Below are 18,643 nucleotides of genomic sequence, written 5' to 3'. Positions count from 1 at the left end.
TCACTGTGTGAACGGTGTCTCCCAATCCTGCAGACAGTAGTAAACTCCTGAATCTTCAGCCTGAACTCCACTGATGGTCAGAGTGAAGTCATAGTTGTATCCACTTCCAGTAAAACGATCTGAAACTCTATACTGACGGCTTGTAGATGAATAAATCAGGAGTTTAGGAGCTTCTCCAGATTTCTGAAGGTACCACTGGAGGTTGTTATAAACATCTGAACTGGTTTTACATCTGATGGTGACAGTCTGTCCTGGAGCAGCAGACTGAGATCCAGGAGACTGAGTCACAGTGATTTGTCCTGATGAACCTGGAAAACATGAAAAAGAGGAGAAGGCTTATTGAGACAAATCCAGCTTGGAGAAAGATGATCAACATGAAAACAGAAGAGTATCATTTCTTTAACATGGAGAATAGATGGAAGAAGGTCAATGCTGCTTGTTTCAGTGTTTCTCCATCACAGCAGAACATCATTGTGGTGAACCTGGTTGCATCCTGAAGCCAAGTTTTCAGCAGAGAGTCTCACCCTGAACAAGGAGCCCCAAGGTGCCCAGCAGTAGAGTCAGTGACATCATCATTGTGCTGGCGGCGTGTCAGTGGCTCTGAAAGGTCTGGACAGCCACTGATCAACACTGGCCTCTTAACGGCTGGGAGCAGAGAGGCAGGACAGATATGCAAACACACAGAGTCAGTCAACTGTAGCTGTCCTCAACATATCATGCTGTTTCCTCCTCACTGCTGGGACAACTCAACATTTACATCATCCTCATGTAGATTAACATAAAGCCTGAATGTGAAGTTCTCATTACACTCACTCTTGTGTTTGGTCTTCCATGTTTATCAGTTATCAGAACTAAACTGGGATTGTTCCTCAGCTCTAAAAGGAGTGTGTTGTGTCTTCAGTCATTTTTCTGTACTATCTGACAGCTAATATCTCAGGTCAATGAAGTTTGTTTAAATCAGTACAGCAAGACACTATTAAAAAATTGGAAAGCAAATGTGTACGTACAGTTTGTTTTTCATACTTATGCGTGTGTTGTGTACATAATTTCTTAGATGTCAAAGGCAGAAAGGGAGATGGGATTGTTGCTCACTAATGCCCAAAGAGAAGCATCAAAAGTTTTTAAATAATAACAGCTTTCAACATAAAGTTACATTCCAGTGGTTTGACTTTGTAAAGATGTAAATGACCTGAGATTGAACATGTATCATAAAACACTATCAGTGTTTTACCTTTATATTAAAGTGCTGCCATTGATGCTGTTAACTACAATAAACTTCTACACAGACTGCAGAGATATGTTGCTGTCTGTCACAGTGTTAAACTGATTCAGTCTTTATCCTTTAGTAGAGTTAAATTATATTTATATAGGTTGTCTGCTACACTGACTAAAATGGTCTGGACTCCCTAATGCTCAAGTGATAAGATAGTTAATGAGTAGTTTAAGAGTGGGAAGGATCACTATTGAAATGTGTAAACTGAAAATTGTAAAACCAAATTCATGTTATTCAGCAATTGCAATAAAAATACACGAGTACAGATACAGGTAGATGGGGTGGACATCGAAAGAGTTTATGAAAACAAGTTTCTTGGGGTAATAATTGATGATAAAATAAACTGGAAATCTCACATAAAACATATACAAAGCAAACTGTCAAGAAGCATTTCGGTTCTGAGTAAAGCAAAACATATTCTCTACTGTTCACTGATCTCACCATATTTACATCACTGTGCAGAGGCTTGGGGCAATACTTACTAATGCACAATACAGCCACTATCCATACTGCAGAAAAGAGCTATAAGAATAATTCATAATACCCATTATAGAGATCACACAAATTCACTATTCATAAAATCAAAAACGTTAAAACTCACAGACCTGATTCTTTTTCAAACAGCATAAATCATGTACACAGTAATAAACAATACACTTCCTGGAAATATTCAAAAATAGTTTTTTAAAAGAGTTTTAATCTAAGGGGGGAGTTCAACTTGAAACATCAGCGGGCACGCACAACATTAAAAGGTTTTTGTGGTTCTGTTTGTGGAGCAGATTTGGTCCAAGCATGACCCAGTTTAAAAAGCAGTACAAACACATGGTCTTCACGAGGCACAGAGAGGAAGAAGAGCTTTAACAATCGGGTGTTTAACAACTTATTATTTTATTTTCTATGTTTTTGTAAATATGTATGTGAAGACTGATTGTTAATTGAGTAGTGGAGAAGGATTAGGTTTAAATAAGCATATGCTTCATCCTACTCCTTTTCGGACAACATTATTGTTGTTTTGACGACTTTCATTGGTTTTGTTTGTTTGTTTGTTTCTCAGATTACTTTTTTGTGTTACTCATACATGTTTGAAATGAAGCAAAGCAAAAGCATCTTTTTGTTCATAACAGGCTAAATAGTGATGGCTACTAAAAAGCTCACTCCAAACATAAACATAAACACACAGAGCAGAACCAGAAAAAATGATCCAACAAAGACTGAACTTCAAACCAAGACTTAAGTACTGAGTGAAATAATGGGGGAATGGGGAACAGGTGACTAGACACAGGTGCATGCTGGGAGTGATTGGCTGGGAAATACACTGGGAGCAGAGCAGGGCTGACCAACATGATGCAGGGCAGGTGTGCAGGGAAAGTGTGGAGGGAAAAGCTGAACAGAGTCAGACACACATACAACACAAAGACAGACTGGAAGGCAGAGAATAAAACAGCTTGAAGAAAGAGAACAGACCAACTAATAAAAAGGCAACCAAAGTCATAATTCAGTCTTTCAACTAAAGAAAATAAGCCTTCTCCCTCACAGGTCCAGTCTTCACAAATAAAGTCTGAAGGCATCTGGTGGACAATAGTTACTAAGGAACATAAAGACAGACTCTTAAGAGCAGGAGGGTCAAACAGGGAGTCCAAATCAGCCCAATGGATAACTTTGCAAAGTATGAAAATTGCAGAGGAATAATTCCAATTTTTCAATAAAACACAACTGTACTCGTTTATTTTCTCAGTCAAGGTTTGTGATCTGCCTGTGAACGTCCAACATCAGATAACTGACTTGTGATTCATATAAAACAAACACTTGAATGACTTTCTGAAAGTGGCAGCTGCTCAGGATTTTGACTCCTAATATTGATGCACTTGTGAAGGCTGAGAGGAGCAAGTTAAACTGTGAGGAGCCTCCTTCATGTAATATGCTGCTTCACAGGTTTTTCATCCTGAACAGAAAACTATTCTCTGAAAGAAACAATGAATACATACTGTGGTCATATTTAAACGTTTCATACATTAAACATTATGCAAAATGATCTGTGAGAGACTGAGACACAATCATGGCTGGATTTTCCATATGAGCAATCTGGTTGTGTTTCTTTTCTTGTTTGTTCGTTTGTATGTTTTTGGGTTTTTTGTTGGTCTCCACAGAAATACGACTCATGACTCACTCAGGTCAGTCTTTTTAAATGAATTCAATGCAACTAAATAGTTTCCTTCAGTTTCTTTCAGGTCATCAGAACAAAGTTGTGACTGTGTTTGTTCCACTGTGAGACCAAAAATATTGTGATTATTATCTGTAATACAATTTATTTATTTTGATTATAGATTCATATTTGTTATCACATAGTATATAGTGTTCTAGTGTGTGTGTGTGTGTGTGTGTGTGTGTGTTCAGTGAACTGTATCAGTCTCTGCAGTAGCTTCCAGCTGCAGCAGTCAGTTTAGTTTCTGTTCAGTCTGACTGAGGGAGGTTTTTGTACGACACTTTTTCACTGTGTGAATACAAGCTGACTGTTGATATCATGACGACTCTGACAGTAATAAACTGCTGCATCTTCAGCGTGAACTCCACTGATGGTCAGAGTGAAGTCAGAGTTTGATCCACTGCCTGAAAAACGATCTGGAATCCCTGATACTAGACGGTTAGCAGCGTAAATGAGAAGTTTAGGAGTTTCTCCATCTCTCTGTTGGTACCAGGCTAAAGCGTCGTAGCCCCAACCATAATAAACATCCTGACTGGTCTTACAGTTGATGGTTGCAGATCCTTTCAGATCAGATCTCACTGCTGCAGGCTGAGTCACTGTGATCTGGCCTCTGGACTCTGAGGATACAGAGGCAAAAACATAAAGCAGCATCATGGTTTTGTGGGCTTCATTTCAGAGGGACGGATGTTCATAGAGGAGAGGAGTTTGATTCTCTGGACTTTACCTGTGAAGCAGCAGCAGAGGAGAGTCCAGATGAGGACGGAGATCAAAGTCATGTTTTTGATGAGGAGGATATCTGTGGCTTCTGTTGTCATGAAGGACAGCTGTCAGTCATCCAGTGTTCAACTCTCAGGACTATAAACTCTCCCAGAGCACTGGAGCATGGTGCTGCTGATGCAAAGTGGCTCTCTATGGAAATGCTCTGACTGATTAACAGAATCATCACATTTTCAAGTGTTATTTTTTGTTGCTTGCTGTAAACGATAAAGATCCTTTCATCAAATAATGTGTCCAAACATATTGTTTTACTAATATCTGCTGTCACATGTTACTGTGTTAAATGAGTCTTCAAACACTGAATTTATCTGCTACTCTGCTTTTTTCTCCCTCTGTCTCTTTAAATGTTGCAGTAATGATGTTTCTTGATTGTTGGTTTTAATGTTTCAAACAAAATAAAGACGTGTTCATCAAATCAATATTTGCAGCTTTATTATTATTATAATGATCATATTAATCTCTCTTAATGATAGCAGTGTTTCCATTAAATGTACAAAAACTGATCTCTCCTCAATATAAATGGATTAACCAATTAATAAATCAATACATTTCTGAATCAGCCAGATTTCTTAAGTTCATGGCTCCACGGTTCAATAGATCCTCTGTATCACTTCAAAAAATAAACATGAATTCAACAGATTATTACTCGATATAGCGACATGAATGAAAGATGATGATGAATGATGAATTTAAATGAAGGATATGTAATTATGTGGAAACTCAGGAAACTTGTAAGTTTTACCTTCAAAGAAAATTTGAATAACTCGATCTGACATCAACCCTGGATTAAAGCAATATTTGGATCCTACTTTCATCGATGGAGGGTCTCAGCTGTCCGTCCTTCAGAACCACGCATACGACCAACCAAGTGGAAGATCTCAGAGAGCGTCACTGGTCCAGGCGGAGTGAGGATGGTCCGGGTCGGCTGGCCTTCCATCAGACTGCCTGGTCCGCTGGTTTCTGCCTGCAGACTTTGTTCCTCTCGGTTATGATGAGTCGTAGGGTTGACAGACGTTTATCTGCCCAAAAAGTTCTCTCAGGTTGATGACAGATGGAGGAAAAGTCCAATTTAACTAGTTCACTGTTTAATAACTTTCTGGAGAGATCTCAGCGTTGGCCACACGTCAAAATCATCAAAAATGTTAAAAACAGGCTGAATGCAAAACTTAATGACGTGTTTACTTAAAGAGTCTTTTCTCTGTACGTTGCTGGTGAAAGTTACAAGATTACAAAAACTTCAGAAAACTTAGACAAAGAATAACTAAAGATTGTCATGACCCGGCCCGAAGGAGATGACATAACAGGAGAGACGCAGTGCATGGCCGATAGAAAAATATATTTATTTAAATAAAGTAACACAAACTAAAGTAACCTGGGTATGAGGTGTGTATGTCAGTGGTATCAGTCATGTCAGTGTGAGTGTATTAATCATATATTGTTACGTGCCGTGTGGTTTCCTTGTTTCTTTTCCTTTTCTTTAGGTACCGCCCTCCTCCCCCCACTGATTAGCACAGCTGTGGCACATCAGGCCTGCCAGTTAAAAGCCCTGGGAAGCTGGTGCCGGGGCAGTTGGCCTTCCGGCAGTGTGCTGATCGGAGCTGTGTGCGTGTGTCCAGTGTCAGAGTCTAGTGTTTCTGTTCAGCGGCGTGGTTTGACTGCCTCATCATCTTCATCAACCGGTTTCCCTTATTTTGGAAGCTCGTTCTTAGTTTGACCGTTAATAAATTGAGTTTTGATTTGATCTCTGGTGTTTTATTAGTATATTTTTGGTTGAGTTGTTTTGCTTGTTACTTCCCCACTCCTAGACATAATCGGGGTCGTAACATATATGGTGGAGTGTTGTCAAGTAGAAATGAATGAAACACCAAAGAAACCAAAGAGGTGCGGCCACTGGCACCTTCATCCAGCTGGAACACCGGGCCCAGCTGCTCCCGATCAGGTTGATGGAGTCAGCCGATCACCTCAGAAAAACACAAACCATTTCATCAGCAGAGTGAATTATTAAGAGAATAAGATGAGGTGACTAAAGTAAGAATGTGTGGGGTGAAGAAAAGAGAAGATGAGTAGAGCCAAACCTGAAGCAAAGCAAAGCCGGTTTCAGTGCATCTGGTTTTTGTCCTGGGGAGGGCTCGTGTGTCAGCCAATCAGATTCATCACAGCTACTCTGAGGATCTCATTTCCAGCTTTTTACTGCAAAACTTTTCATCATCATTCATTCAGTATTTAATCCTGTCAGGATCCAGTTCGCCGCTGCTCCTTTTTTCTGTCCATGTTTTCTTTCCTCCAGGGCTGGGCGGGGCCTTCTGGGAACTTCTGCAGCCACCCTCCTCTGCACACCTGAGATTCATCACCTCGTTTCCTGCTCTACTGATTTATAAGCCGGTCTCTTCCTCCACTCATCGCCAGTTCGTTGTTTCACCCACAGTGGTAACGCTCACGGCTCTTTGATCTAGTATTTTTGTAAACCTTGACCCCGTTTTGGATGTTTCTGGATTACCTTGCTTTTGACTTACCTGTTTTTGTTTTTCTCCTCTCTACCCAGCCATTTGCCTGCCCTCAGCCTCGCCTCGCCCAGCCCTGTCATCTCCAGCTGCATTTTTGCTTCTGTTTTTGTTGCCTGAATAAACCTTCATCGGTTTCAGATCTGCATTGTGGGTCCAGTCCTTTTGTTCTGTTTAGTCAACTCCTGACAAATCCTGATTATAAAATGCATACTATAACCTATTAACACTTAATATGATCAAGCATAACACATTGTTATTCTACTTATTCCATGATAGATAATTGATTATCACCATAATGTAAGCATAACATCAGTGTAACACTTTCTCACATTAAGTAAACCTTCTCATACCAACATTTGTGTTTATGAAAGGAGAAATTATAATGACAGTTCTTCACATACACATTTATCTGTGATCGCTGTAATAGTTGTTACAATGGAGGTTTCTTTAGGTAATTGATACTGATATAAGTAATTGGTGTTGTGTTTAAACTATACTATTTACTAAGATGTTCTTGTTTAAGTTTTTAACATTAATTTTCTCACTTTCATGCTCTGTGTGGTTTCAGGAGACACAGAGGGGGTGAGGGGGTGGGGGGGGGGGGGGAGTCAGGAATGTGTCTTTTGGTTGATGATCGTGGTCTGTGTGACTCTAATCTGATGGAAGAAGTCTTTCGGATAAATTATGACGTACGAAGGAGACACCAAAATCTGTATTTTGTTACTTTTATGTAGTTCTTGTCACTCTTGGTTGCTCCATGGAATGTTAATGGATCTTTGTTTGTCCAAGAGAGAGACCCTGTCAGTCTCTATATCAAACCTGGTCCAATTTACTCATCTGAGGGTCAAAGGTGACTCTGACCAGATGATGTTCTGAGCCGTACTGATGCTGTGTCCGCTACACAATGCAACTAAATAGTTTCCTTCAGTTTCTTCATCAGAACAAAGTTGTGACTGTGTTTGTTCCACTGTGAGACCAAAAACATTATTACTATTATCTGTAATACAATTTATTTATTTATTTATTCTGATTAAAGATATAAATCATATTGTTATCACATAGAATATAGTGGTGTATGTGTGTGTGTTCAGTGAACTGTATCAGTCTCTGCAGTAGCTTCCAGCTGCAGCAGTCAGTTCAGTTTCTGTTCAGTCTGACTGAGGGAGGTTTTTGTACGACGCTTTTTCACTGTGTGAACACAGCCTGACTGTTGATGTTATGATAACTCTGACAGTAATAAACTGCTGCATCTTCAGCCTGAACTCCACTGATGGTCAGAGTGAAGTCAGAGTTTGATCCACTGCCTGAAAAACGATCTGGAATCCCTGATTCTCGACGGTTAGCAAAGTAAATGAGAAGTTTAGGAGTTTCTCCAGTTTTCTGTTGGTACCAGACTAAATAGTGGAGGATGCTCAAAGTATGAACATTCTGGCTGGTCTTACAGCTGATGGTTGCAGATCCTCTCAGATCAGCTGTCACTGCTGCAGGCTGAGTCACTGTGATCTGGCCTCTGGACTCTGAGGATACAGAGACAAAAACATAAAGCAGCATCATGGTTTTGTGGGCTTCATTTCAGAGGGACGGATGTTCATAGAGGAGAGGAGTTTGATTCTCTGGACTTTACCTGTGAAGCAGCAGCAGAGGAGAGTCCAGATGAGGACGGAGATCAAAGTCATGTTTTTGATGAGGAGGATTTCTGTGGCTTCTGTTGTCATGAAGGACAGCCGTCACTCATCCAGTGTTCAACTCTCAGGACTATAAACTCTCCCAGAGCACTGGAGCATGGTGCTGCTGATGCAAAGTGGCTCTCTATGGAAATGCTCTGACTGACTCCAACAGGGACTTGGATTACTCTGATGATGCTGTTTAATCAATGGATCAATCAACTTATCACAGTATTGATTCATAATGTGTCACTGATCATTTTAAGGTGGTTTGGGATTCATGTGTATTGACAGCAGAATGTAATTTGTTCTATTTAAATGTATTACCACAAACACTTGATATGAATTCAATATAAATGAACATATTTTAAATAAAATGAACTATATATGAAATGCATATCACTGTGTTGTTGTCAGTTGTCAAATGACGTTAAAAATGTTCCAAACAAAAGTCTAATTTTAGTGAGTTTGTTTGTGTAAAAGTCAGAGAGCCGTGTCTCTCTACAGTGAGAGGTTTTTGTACGACGGCTCAATGAGTTTGTATCACTGTGGTACACGTTCGGTGGAGGAACCAGACTGGATGTTGGAAGTAAGTCTAATATTTATAATATTTATCATTTCAACAGATTATTTTATTGTTTTCCTTTATATTAGACAGTTTGTTTGCGTCCACTTTCATGTCAAACTGTTTTTTATACATAATTTGCACTTAGAGACAAAGACCACTTTTACATTTAAAACTCAGAAACTTGCTGTAAAGACAATAAAACATTAATTTAGACGATAAATCATTAATTTAACAACTTTAACAGTAAAGTTACATTTTTAGAGCTTGTAGTTTTAGTTCAGTGTTCAAAGTCAGAGAGCCGTGTCTCTCTACAGTGAGAGGTTTTTGTACGACGGCTCAATGAGTTTGTATCACTGTGGTACACGTTCGGTGGAGGAACCAGACTGGATGTTGGAAGTAAGTTTCTGCTCAAATGATAAATACAATATTGTAAAATAGTGTTTTGAATGAAGCTTTTGAATGCTTACAGTAGATAAAAATATCATTTTTATTAAGAGCACTTTTAGTATTGATGTTGTATTTCTCCTTCTTTACCATGGAGGATAACTCAGAGCAGCTTCACTAAACTTTTCTTTACACATTCCTGTCATACTGACATTTAATAACTTGACATGTAGAAAAGATGAAGATTTAGATGCATTTTAAAGTGATTTTCTAACAATCATTTTACATTTTAAGATTCAGTTTTTTACCATTGATTGGAATATAATTAGTTGAAATGAAATGAAGCAGAGTGATGATAACAATGGGTGTTTGAAAATGTGCCAAATTTCTGATCTCTGTATTGTTTCAAATGTAGTTTGAAGTCATTTGAACAGTTTGCTAAGTGATGTTTGAAATCAGCTGGTGGTCAGTTCATCTTCTGTGTTTGGTTATGTTTCCAGTGAGTGTTGTAATGTAATGCTTTGTTAACATTTGTGATGATTTTGATGAGAAAGTTATGAAATCTTGTTGTTTTATTTGCAGTGTAGTTTGATATATTTCAGGTCAAACTGTACGATGATTCTTTCTGTGCTGATCTGCATGAGAGGTTTCTTAAAGGGAAGTGAAACAATGTGTGAGTGAGTGACTGGTGGAGCAGAAAAACCATCTGACACAAACTCCTTAATGGGGAAAATCCACTCTCACACAGTAAAGGTGTCCAAGTGTCTGGTGTTTGACAGCTGTGTGGTCCCTGTCCTCTAATGTGATTGGTGTCTCCTAGGTGATGTCCGTCCCACCCTGACGGTGCTGCCTCCATCCAGCCAGGAGCTGCAGCAGGGGAAGGCCACGCTCACATGTCTGGCCAACAAGGGCTTCCCCTCAGACTGGAGTCTGGCCTGGAAGGTGGACGGCAGCAGCAGCAGCAGCAGCTGGGAGCAGAGCAGAAGCCCCGGAGTGCTGCAGGAGGACGGCCACTACAGCTGGAGCAGCACCCTGAGGCTCACTGCAGACCAGTGGGGGAAGGTGGGCTCTGTGACTTGTGAGGCCACCCAGGGCTCCCAGACTCCACTCTCAGAGACACTGAGGAGAGACCAGTGTTCCCAGTCCTGACCTGACTCACTGGGACTCTGCTACTGGTTTTACTCTGCTACTGCTCTCACTCTGATCTCTGCTACTCTGCTTTTTTCTCCCTCTGTCTCTTTAAATGTTGCAGTAATGATGTTTCTTGCTTGTTGATTTTAATGTTTCAAACAAAATAAAAACGTGTTCATCAAATTAATGATATTTGCAGCGTTATTATTATTATAATGATCATATTAATCTCTCTTAATGATAGCAGTGTTTCCATTAAATGTACAAAAACTGATCTCTCCTCAATATAAATGGACATACCAGGCAGTCGGGTAACACATGGTGTCCTTCACGTCTGTCTGCTGTTTGTCTATATACCAGTATGCTGAAAATTATTATGTACACAACACACGCATTAGTATCAATAAAACATTGGATGTCCACATTTGCATTACTTTTAATAAAAGCCCCATGGAGAGAAATTAAGGTCAAAGGTCAACATTTACCCTGGATCAGTTCTGATCTGATTAACCTTTTTAAACAAAGAGATAAAGCCTGGAGGAGCTACAGAGAAGCTAAGGATGCTGCTGACTGGGAAAAATATAGATTACTAAGGAATTTATGTAAGACAAAAACACGTAATGCCAAATCAGACTTCTATAAAAATCAATCATCTGAAAATATGCATAAACCAAAACAGTTCTGGAAAAATATGAATAATATCCTCAGCAAGTCAAACCAAAGCACCAGTACCCAGCTTTGTTTCAATAATAACATTATTCAGGACCCATTAGTTATTTCAAACATTTTTAACCAGCACTTTACAACTGTAGGTAGCTCCCATGTGTTTGACCCATCTATTGCATGTGTTCCCTCTCGTAACTCTTCCAGTAATAGTTCTTTTTCCTTTCATGAAATATCACCTGTTGAAGTTCAACGTGTAATTAATGAACTAAAGGTTGACTGTGGACCTGGACCAGAAGGCATTGAGATTACATTTATCAAGCTAGCAGCAATTATTCTTATGTACCCCCTCTGATCTGCCCTCAACCCCCTCTGATCTGCCCTCCCTTCTGCCTGGAAATGTGTCACTGTTACTCCACTCCAAACAGGGAGGAGACCCACATGATGTCAATAACTACCGTCCAATTTCGATCATCAATTCTATAGCTAACATTTTCGAGACTTTGTTAAAGTTCACCAATGATGTATTTACTGCCTCTGAAAACAGCAAACTTACCGGTGCAATATTTCTTGATTTAACTAAGGCTTTTGACATTGTTGACCATTATCTACTTCTTGATAAACTGTATTCCATTGGTGTTTATTTTGGTTCAACTCATACCTTCATAACAGACGACAGTGTGTAAATTTGAATGGAAATCACTCTGACTATTCAATTGTCTCGAAGGGAGTACCTCAAGGCTCATCCTTAGGACCACTCCTCTTCTCCATTTTTATTAATGACCTTCCAAAAATGTGCTCTGTTTGTCAAGTACATTTATATGCTGATGACACCATAATATTTACAACTAGTGATAATAAATCTGTTATAGAAAATACTTTACAACACCAGTTTGCCTCAGTTCAGAAATGGTTCTCATCAAATAAACTAATCCTGAATAAAAAGAAATCATGTAGCATGTTGTTTGGCACCAGGTCAGGGCTTAGTGATGTCTCAGATTTGATCATTTCTTTCATTGATGGCTCACCACTTGATCAACTTACCTCCTTTAAATATCTTGGCCTCTGGATTGACCCATTGCTTTCTTTTAAACAATTCTTGACTATGCTGACATTGTTGATCAGAACACTTTTGAAACACATCTTCAACCCCTCAATTCTATCTCCAATAGTCTCTGCAGATCTTAGGGTGTCCGTATCGAACACATCACTGCTCCATGTATGAATCTTTGAACTGGTTACCACTCAACTCAAGCAGACATTACCATTGGCTTCAATCTATCTTTAAATGTGTTCATTTCAACTGTCCCCCTTATTTAAAACAATATTTAATCCCATTCACATTCCCATATCCTCTCAGACACACCCAGCAACCATTTTTCTTTGTTCCTAAAACAAATAAAGAACTCAGTAGACGGGCTTTTAAATTTAAAGCTCCATCGGACTGGAACATTTTACCCAACAATATACGAATTATCAACTCATTTTGCATTTTCAAGAATTCACTATTTTATTTTCTAAAAAATCATGCAATTGCTTTTAATGGTAATGTCCTCTCCACCCCTATTATTAACACTGCTATTGTATGTTTTTATGCATAATGTATGTGTAATGATGATCATTATTATTATGAATAGTACATTATTATTACTGTTACTGTACTGTGGATAATAATGGTATGATATGGTGGTTATCCATTCATAAAATTTTGAAATTAACAAAATAATATTCAAAATGATACTTACTTTAAATAACTAAAAGTATAATGATAGAGTTATTGCTGTAATAAGTGATGTCTTTTATGTCAAACCTCTGTTGTTTTGGTCTGAGTGCAGCTGTTGAGTCAGATCAGTTCCTCTCCAGCTGAGGGAGGTTTTTGTACGACGTTGTATCACTGTGTGAACGGTGTGCTGGTACCCTGCTGACAGTAGTAAACTCCTGAATCTTCAGCCTGAACTCTACTGATGGTCAGAGTGTAGTCAGTGCCTGATCCACTTCCACTAAAACGATTTGAAACTCCAGACTGACGGCTTGTAGCTGAATAAATCAGGAGTTTAGGAGCTTCTCCAGATTTCTGAAGGTACCAGTGGAGGTTGCTATAAACACTTGAACTGGCTTTACATCTGATGGTGACAGTCTCTCCTGGAGCAACAGACTGAGATCCAGGAGACTGAGTCAGGATTTTTTGTCCTGATGAACCTGAAAAACATGAAAAAGAGGAGAAGGCTTATTGAGACAAATCCAGCTTTGAGAAAGATGATCAACATGATAACAGAAGAGTATCATTTCTTTAACATGGAGAATAGATGGAAGAAGGTAAATGCTGCTTGTTTCAGTGTTTCTCCATCACAGCAGAACATCATTGTGGTGAACCTGGTTGCATCCTGAAGCCAAGTTTTCAGCAGAGAGTCTCACCCTGAACAAGGAGCCCCAGGGTGCCCAGCAGTAGAGTCAGTGACATCATCATTGTGCTGGCGGCGTGTCAGTGGCTCTGAAAGGTCTGGACAGCCGCTGATCAACACTGGCCTCTTAACGGCTGGGAACAGAGAGGCAGGACAGATATGCAAACACACAGAGTCAGTCAACTGTAGCTGTCCTCAACATATCATGCTGTTTCCTCCTCACTGCTGGGACAACTCAACATTTACATCATCCTCATGTAGATTAACATAAAGCCTGAATGTGACGTTCTCATTACACTCACTCTAGTGTTTGGTCTTCCATGTTTATCAGTTATCGGAACTAAACTGGGATTGTTCCTCAGCTCTGAAAGGTGTGTGTTGTGTGTTGAGTCATTTTTCTATACTATCTGACAGATAATATCTCAGGTCAATGAAGTTTGTTTAAATCACTACAGCAAGACACTATAAAAAAATTGGAAGGCGAATGTGTACGTCCAGTTTGTTTTTGATACTTATGCATGTGTTGTGTACATCATTTCTTACATGTTGAAGGCAGAAAGGGAGATGGGATTGTTGCTCACTAATGCCCAAAGTCATTAGTGTACAGAGAACAGGAGAGGGGACAGAACGCACCCCTGGGGGCCCCAGTGCTGACAGTCAGGGCTTTTGATGTTTTGTTTTTGCATTTAACCACCTGCACTCTCCCTGTTAAAAAGTCCAATATCCACCGGCACAATGACTGATCAACATCCATATGAAGGAGCTTATCATGCAGTCTAGATGGCAGAATGGTATTAAAGGCTGAACTGTAATTGATAAAAAGAAGTCTTGCATAGTTACCAGGACCCTCTAGATGTTGCAGAATACAATGTAAACACAGAGAAACAGCATCATCAACAGACCTGTTAGCTCGGTATGCAAACTGATGTGGATCTAGAGTAATACTGGACAGATGGTTACAAACCAAGAGTTGGAATATTTTCATTATAACAGACGTTAAAGCCACAGATCATTCACACAGCTTGGATTAGGTTTCTTAGGCACAGGTACAATCACAGCAGATATAAAACATGTTGGACCATTTTGCAGAGTTAGAGAGCAGTTGTAAATATCAGTTAAAACAGGAGCCAATTCATATGCATAGTATTTAAGACTAGCAGATGACATTCAAGGCTAAACAGCGTCTTGCTCCAGAATACATGTCTAATCTTCTCGCCCCTTATGAACCAAATCACCATGTGAGATCCTTTGGTAAGGACCTCCTGGCTTTCCCAGATCAACTTTGGTAACTAGGGCTGACTGAGACTTTGCTGTTAAGGCCCCTGACTCTGAAATGCCTCAGCAGAGGAACTCAGGAGCACCAGCTCAGTTTCAACATCCAAGTCTCTTCTTAAAGCACATTTGTACAGACAGGCTTTTCCTGCCCTCAACCTCTAGTCTGCAGGTATTTACTTTATAACTTTGTACTTGGTCTCTGAGGGATTTTTGTTGCTTGTTGTTTAGGCTTCATTTTCCCCATGATGCTCCTCTCTCCTCCTCCACTCTCTGTCTGTTCATATCCATTCATCATTAAAGCATTTCACTAACTTTACTTCTTGTTGAGTTTGAGTTCAAACCTGAATATGACCTTCTGCACAAAAACAGTTTGTTCATCACATCTTGAATGGACATAAAATATTACAGATATGAAACTTCAGTGTCCTGAGATTTCAGTTCAATCTGTGGACATTCATGTTTCATATATAGTGAGTTAGTTGTGTGTGTGGACATCAGTGGAGCTGACTCTGATAGATGTTGCTGTGGTTTTAATGGTCTGACTGGGATTCTTCACTGGAACTGTTCTCTTTATCTGAGGAAACTTTCAGGTTGTTGAGGTGGGAGGAAAACTGATAGACACTATGAACATTATATATCATCTGTGTGTGTGTGTGTGTGTGTGTGTGTGTGTGTGTGTGTGTGTGTGTGTGTGTGTGTGTGTGTGTGTGTGTTCAGTGAACTGTATCAGTCTCTGCAGTAGCTTCCAGCTGCAGCAGTCAGTTCAGTTTCTGTTCAGTCTGACTGAGGGAGGTTTTTGTACGACGCTTTTTCACTGTGTGAACACACGCTGCCTGTTGGGATAGTGGAAACTCTGACAGTAATAAACTGCTGCATCTTCAGCCTGAACTCCACTGATGGTCAGAGTGAAGTCAGAGTTTGATCCACTGCCTGAAAAACGATCTGGAATCCCTGATTCTAACTCGTTAGCACCATAAATGAGAAGTTTAGGAGCTTCTCCATCTCTCTGTTGTTACCAGCCTAAAAAAGGGCTGGAATACGAACTGCCACAGAATTCCTCAATTGTTCCCAGTCAAAAACCATTTTTCTTTGTTCCTAAAACAAATAAAGAACTCAGTAGACGGTCTTTTACAGTTAAAGCTCCATCGGACTGGAACATTTTACTCAACAATATACGAATTATCAACTCATTTTGCATTTTCAAGAATTCACTATTTTATTTTCTCAAAGAAATCATGCAATTGCTTTTAATAGTCCTCTTCACCCCTATTACTAACATTGCTATTGTATGTTTTAATGCATAATGTATTTGTAGTGATATTATTATTATTATTATTATTATTATTATTATTCTTCATAGTACATTATTATTACTGTTACTGTACTGTGGATAATAATGGTATGATATGGTGGTTATCCATTAATAAAAATTTGAAATTAACAAAATAATCTTCAAAATAATACTTACTTTAAATAACTAAAAGTATAATGATAGAGTGATTGCTGTAATAAGTGATGTCTTTTATGTCAAACCTCTGTTGTTTTGGTCTGAGTGCAGCTGTTGAGTCGGATCAGTTCCTCTCCAGCTGAGGGAGGTTTTTGTACGACGTTGTATCACTGTGTGAACGGGAAGCTGTAACGCTGCTGACAGTAGTAAACTCCTGAATCTTCAGCCTGAACTCCACTGATGGTCAGAGTGTAATCAGTGTATTCTGTAATCACACGTCCACTAAAACGATTTGAAACTCCAGACTGACGAGATAGAGCATTATAAATCAGGAGTTTAGGAGCTTCTCCAGTTTTCTGAAGGTACCAGTTGAGCGCGTTACCAACACTTGAACTGGTTTTACATCTGATGGTGACAGTCTCTCCTGGAGCAACAGACTGAGATCCAGGAGACTGAGTCAGGATGATTTGTCCTGATGAACCTGGAAAACATGAAAAAGAGGAGAAGGCTTATTGAGACAAATCCAGCTTGGAGAAAGATGATCAACATGAAAACAGAAGAGTATCATTTCTTTAACATGGAGAATAGATGGAAGAAGGTCAATGCTGCTTGTTTCAGTGTTTCTCCATCACAGCAGAACATCATTGTGGTGAACCTGGTTGCATCCTGAAGCCAAGTTTTCAGCAGAGAGTCTCACCCTGAACAAGGAGCCCCAGGGTGCCCAGCAGTAGAGTCAGTGACATCATCATTGTGCTGGCGGCGTGTCAGTGGCTCTGAAAGGTCTGGACAGCCACTGATCAACACTGGCCTCTTAACGGCTGGGAGCAGAGAGGCAGGACAGATATGCAAACACACAGAGTCAGTCAACTGTAGCTGTCCTCAACATATCATGCTGTTTCCTCCTCACTGCTGGGACAGCTCAACATTTACATCATCCTCATGTAGATTAACATAAAGCCTGAATGTGAAGTTCTCATTACACTCACTCTTGTGTTTGGTCTTCCATGTTTATCAGTTATCTGAACTAAACTGGGATTGTTCCTCAGCTCTAAAAGGTGTGTGTTGTGTGTTGAGTCATTTATACTATCTGACAGCTAATATCTCAGGTCAATGAAGTTTGTTTAAATCAGTACAGCAAGACACTATTAAACAATTGGAAAGCAAATGTGTACGTCCAGTTTGTTTTTGATACTTATGCGTGTGTTGTGTACATAATTTCTTACATGTCGAAGGCAGAAATGGAGATGGGATTGTTGCTCGCTAATGCCCAAAGAGAAGCATCAAAGGACGGGAGTGTTAGTGCTAAAGAGGCATTGAGAAGTCTAGACAGAGTTTATCTACATAACAGAGATATTATTAACAACACAAAACATCGTACAGGCATTATGAAAAGTATTTTTCAGAAGGCCATAACGATGAAACAAAGGGTCAGAAGGAGCGTCAAATTTAGCCCAAGACATAGCTCAAATAATTTTCTTCAGCAGAATTATCAATTTCCCTAGGTGACTGGGAAATGTATTACACCAAATAATATTACAATAATTAAGATGAGGCTCAAATAGTGACCAGTATAATGTTACAAGTGCTTCACCAGGTAAAAAAATGACTCAGTTTAAAAAATAATCAACATATTTTGACAGTTTTTTAGTAAATACATCAATATGGCCCCTGAAATTTATGAACTTGTCCACTTGAACTCTGGTGGACTTCACTCTTTCAATAGGATTGTCCTTTATTTTAATATCAATAAGTTCAAGGTTGCTTCAATATCTGTTTGAACGAAAAATTATAAAATTTATCTTGTTCGTATTTAGTGATAATTTATTGCATTTTAACCATGTATCAACCTTGATCATCAGCATTGAGATTCTTTTGCAGATCATCTATGTTCTTGTGTGATAAGAATAAATTATTATCATCTGCGAACAAAACTTTATGTAGAATGTTAGAACAATGTTTAAAATCATTTAAGTATAAAATAAAGAGGAGCGGTCCCAGGATAGATCCCTGGGTGACTCCATATTCTACTGTTCTACATTCAGATTTATGATTTAATATAGCGACATATTGTTTCCTCCCAAACATGTAGCTACCAAACCAACAGAGAGCAGTACCTCTGACACCATCATATTGAAGTGTATTTAAAAGAATTTCAAAATCAATTGTGTCAAAAGCCTTTGACAAATCAAGGAAAACTCCAATGCCTAACTCGCATTTATCTATACAATTTTTTCCCGAGATTCAAAATCGCCACACAGGTGAAACTCTCTTTCTTAGAGCCATACTGTTGTGGAGATAGAATTTTAAATTTTTCTAAAAAGTAACTCAGTCTACTAAAAACAGGAGAAAACA

General features: G+C 39.2%; 5 gene segments (V, D, J or C); 1 reads left to right on the top strand and 4 right to left on the bottom strand.

Annotated features, from left to right (window-relative positions):
* On the bottom strand, window positions 1-576 carry LOC128374554 (Ig kappa chain V region 3368-like). The segment is given in 2 exon segments: window positions 1-308; window positions 525-576. Coding segments are annotated over 2 exon segments (360 nt in total).
* Window positions 577-3,761: 3,185 nt separating this feature from the next.
* LOC128374553 (Ig kappa chain V region 3381-like) lies at window positions 3,762-4,294 on the bottom strand. The segment is given in 2 exon segments: window positions 3,762-4,093; window positions 4,201-4,294. Coding segments are annotated over 2 exon segments (423 nt in total).
* A 2,150-nt stretch (window positions 4,295-6,444) lies between these two features.
* Window positions 6,445-10,522, top strand: LOC128374395 (Ig kappa-b4 chain C region-like; the record flags this gene model as incomplete). The annotated part of the segment is given in 3 exon segments: window positions 6,445-6,460; window positions 8,948-9,010; window positions 10,194-10,522. Coding segments are annotated over 3 exon segments (408 nt in total), but the record flags the coding sequence as incomplete, so codon positions are not given.
* Window positions 10,523-13,058: 2,536 nt separating this feature from the next.
* LOC128374552 (immunoglobulin kappa variable 6D-21-like) lies at window positions 13,059-13,634 on the bottom strand. The segment is given in 2 exon segments: window positions 13,059-13,366; window positions 13,583-13,634. Coding segments are annotated over 2 exon segments (360 nt in total).
* Window positions 13,635-16,458: 2,824 nt separating this feature from the next.
* On the bottom strand, window positions 16,459-17,040 carry LOC128374379 (immunoglobulin kappa variable 1-39-like). The segment is given in 2 exon segments: window positions 16,459-16,772; window positions 16,989-17,040. Coding segments are annotated over 2 exon segments (366 nt in total).
* Window positions 17,041-18,643: the final 1,603 nt, after the last annotated feature.

Source organism: Scomber japonicus, chromosome 15, assembly GCF_027409825.1.
Source record: "Scomber japonicus isolate fScoJap1 chromosome 15, fScoJap1.pri, whole genome shotgun sequence".
Lineage (NCBI taxonomy): Eukaryota > Metazoa > Chordata > Actinopteri > Scombriformes > Scombridae > Scomber > Scomber japonicus.
This window is presented reverse-complemented; position numbering and strand designations above follow the sequence as displayed.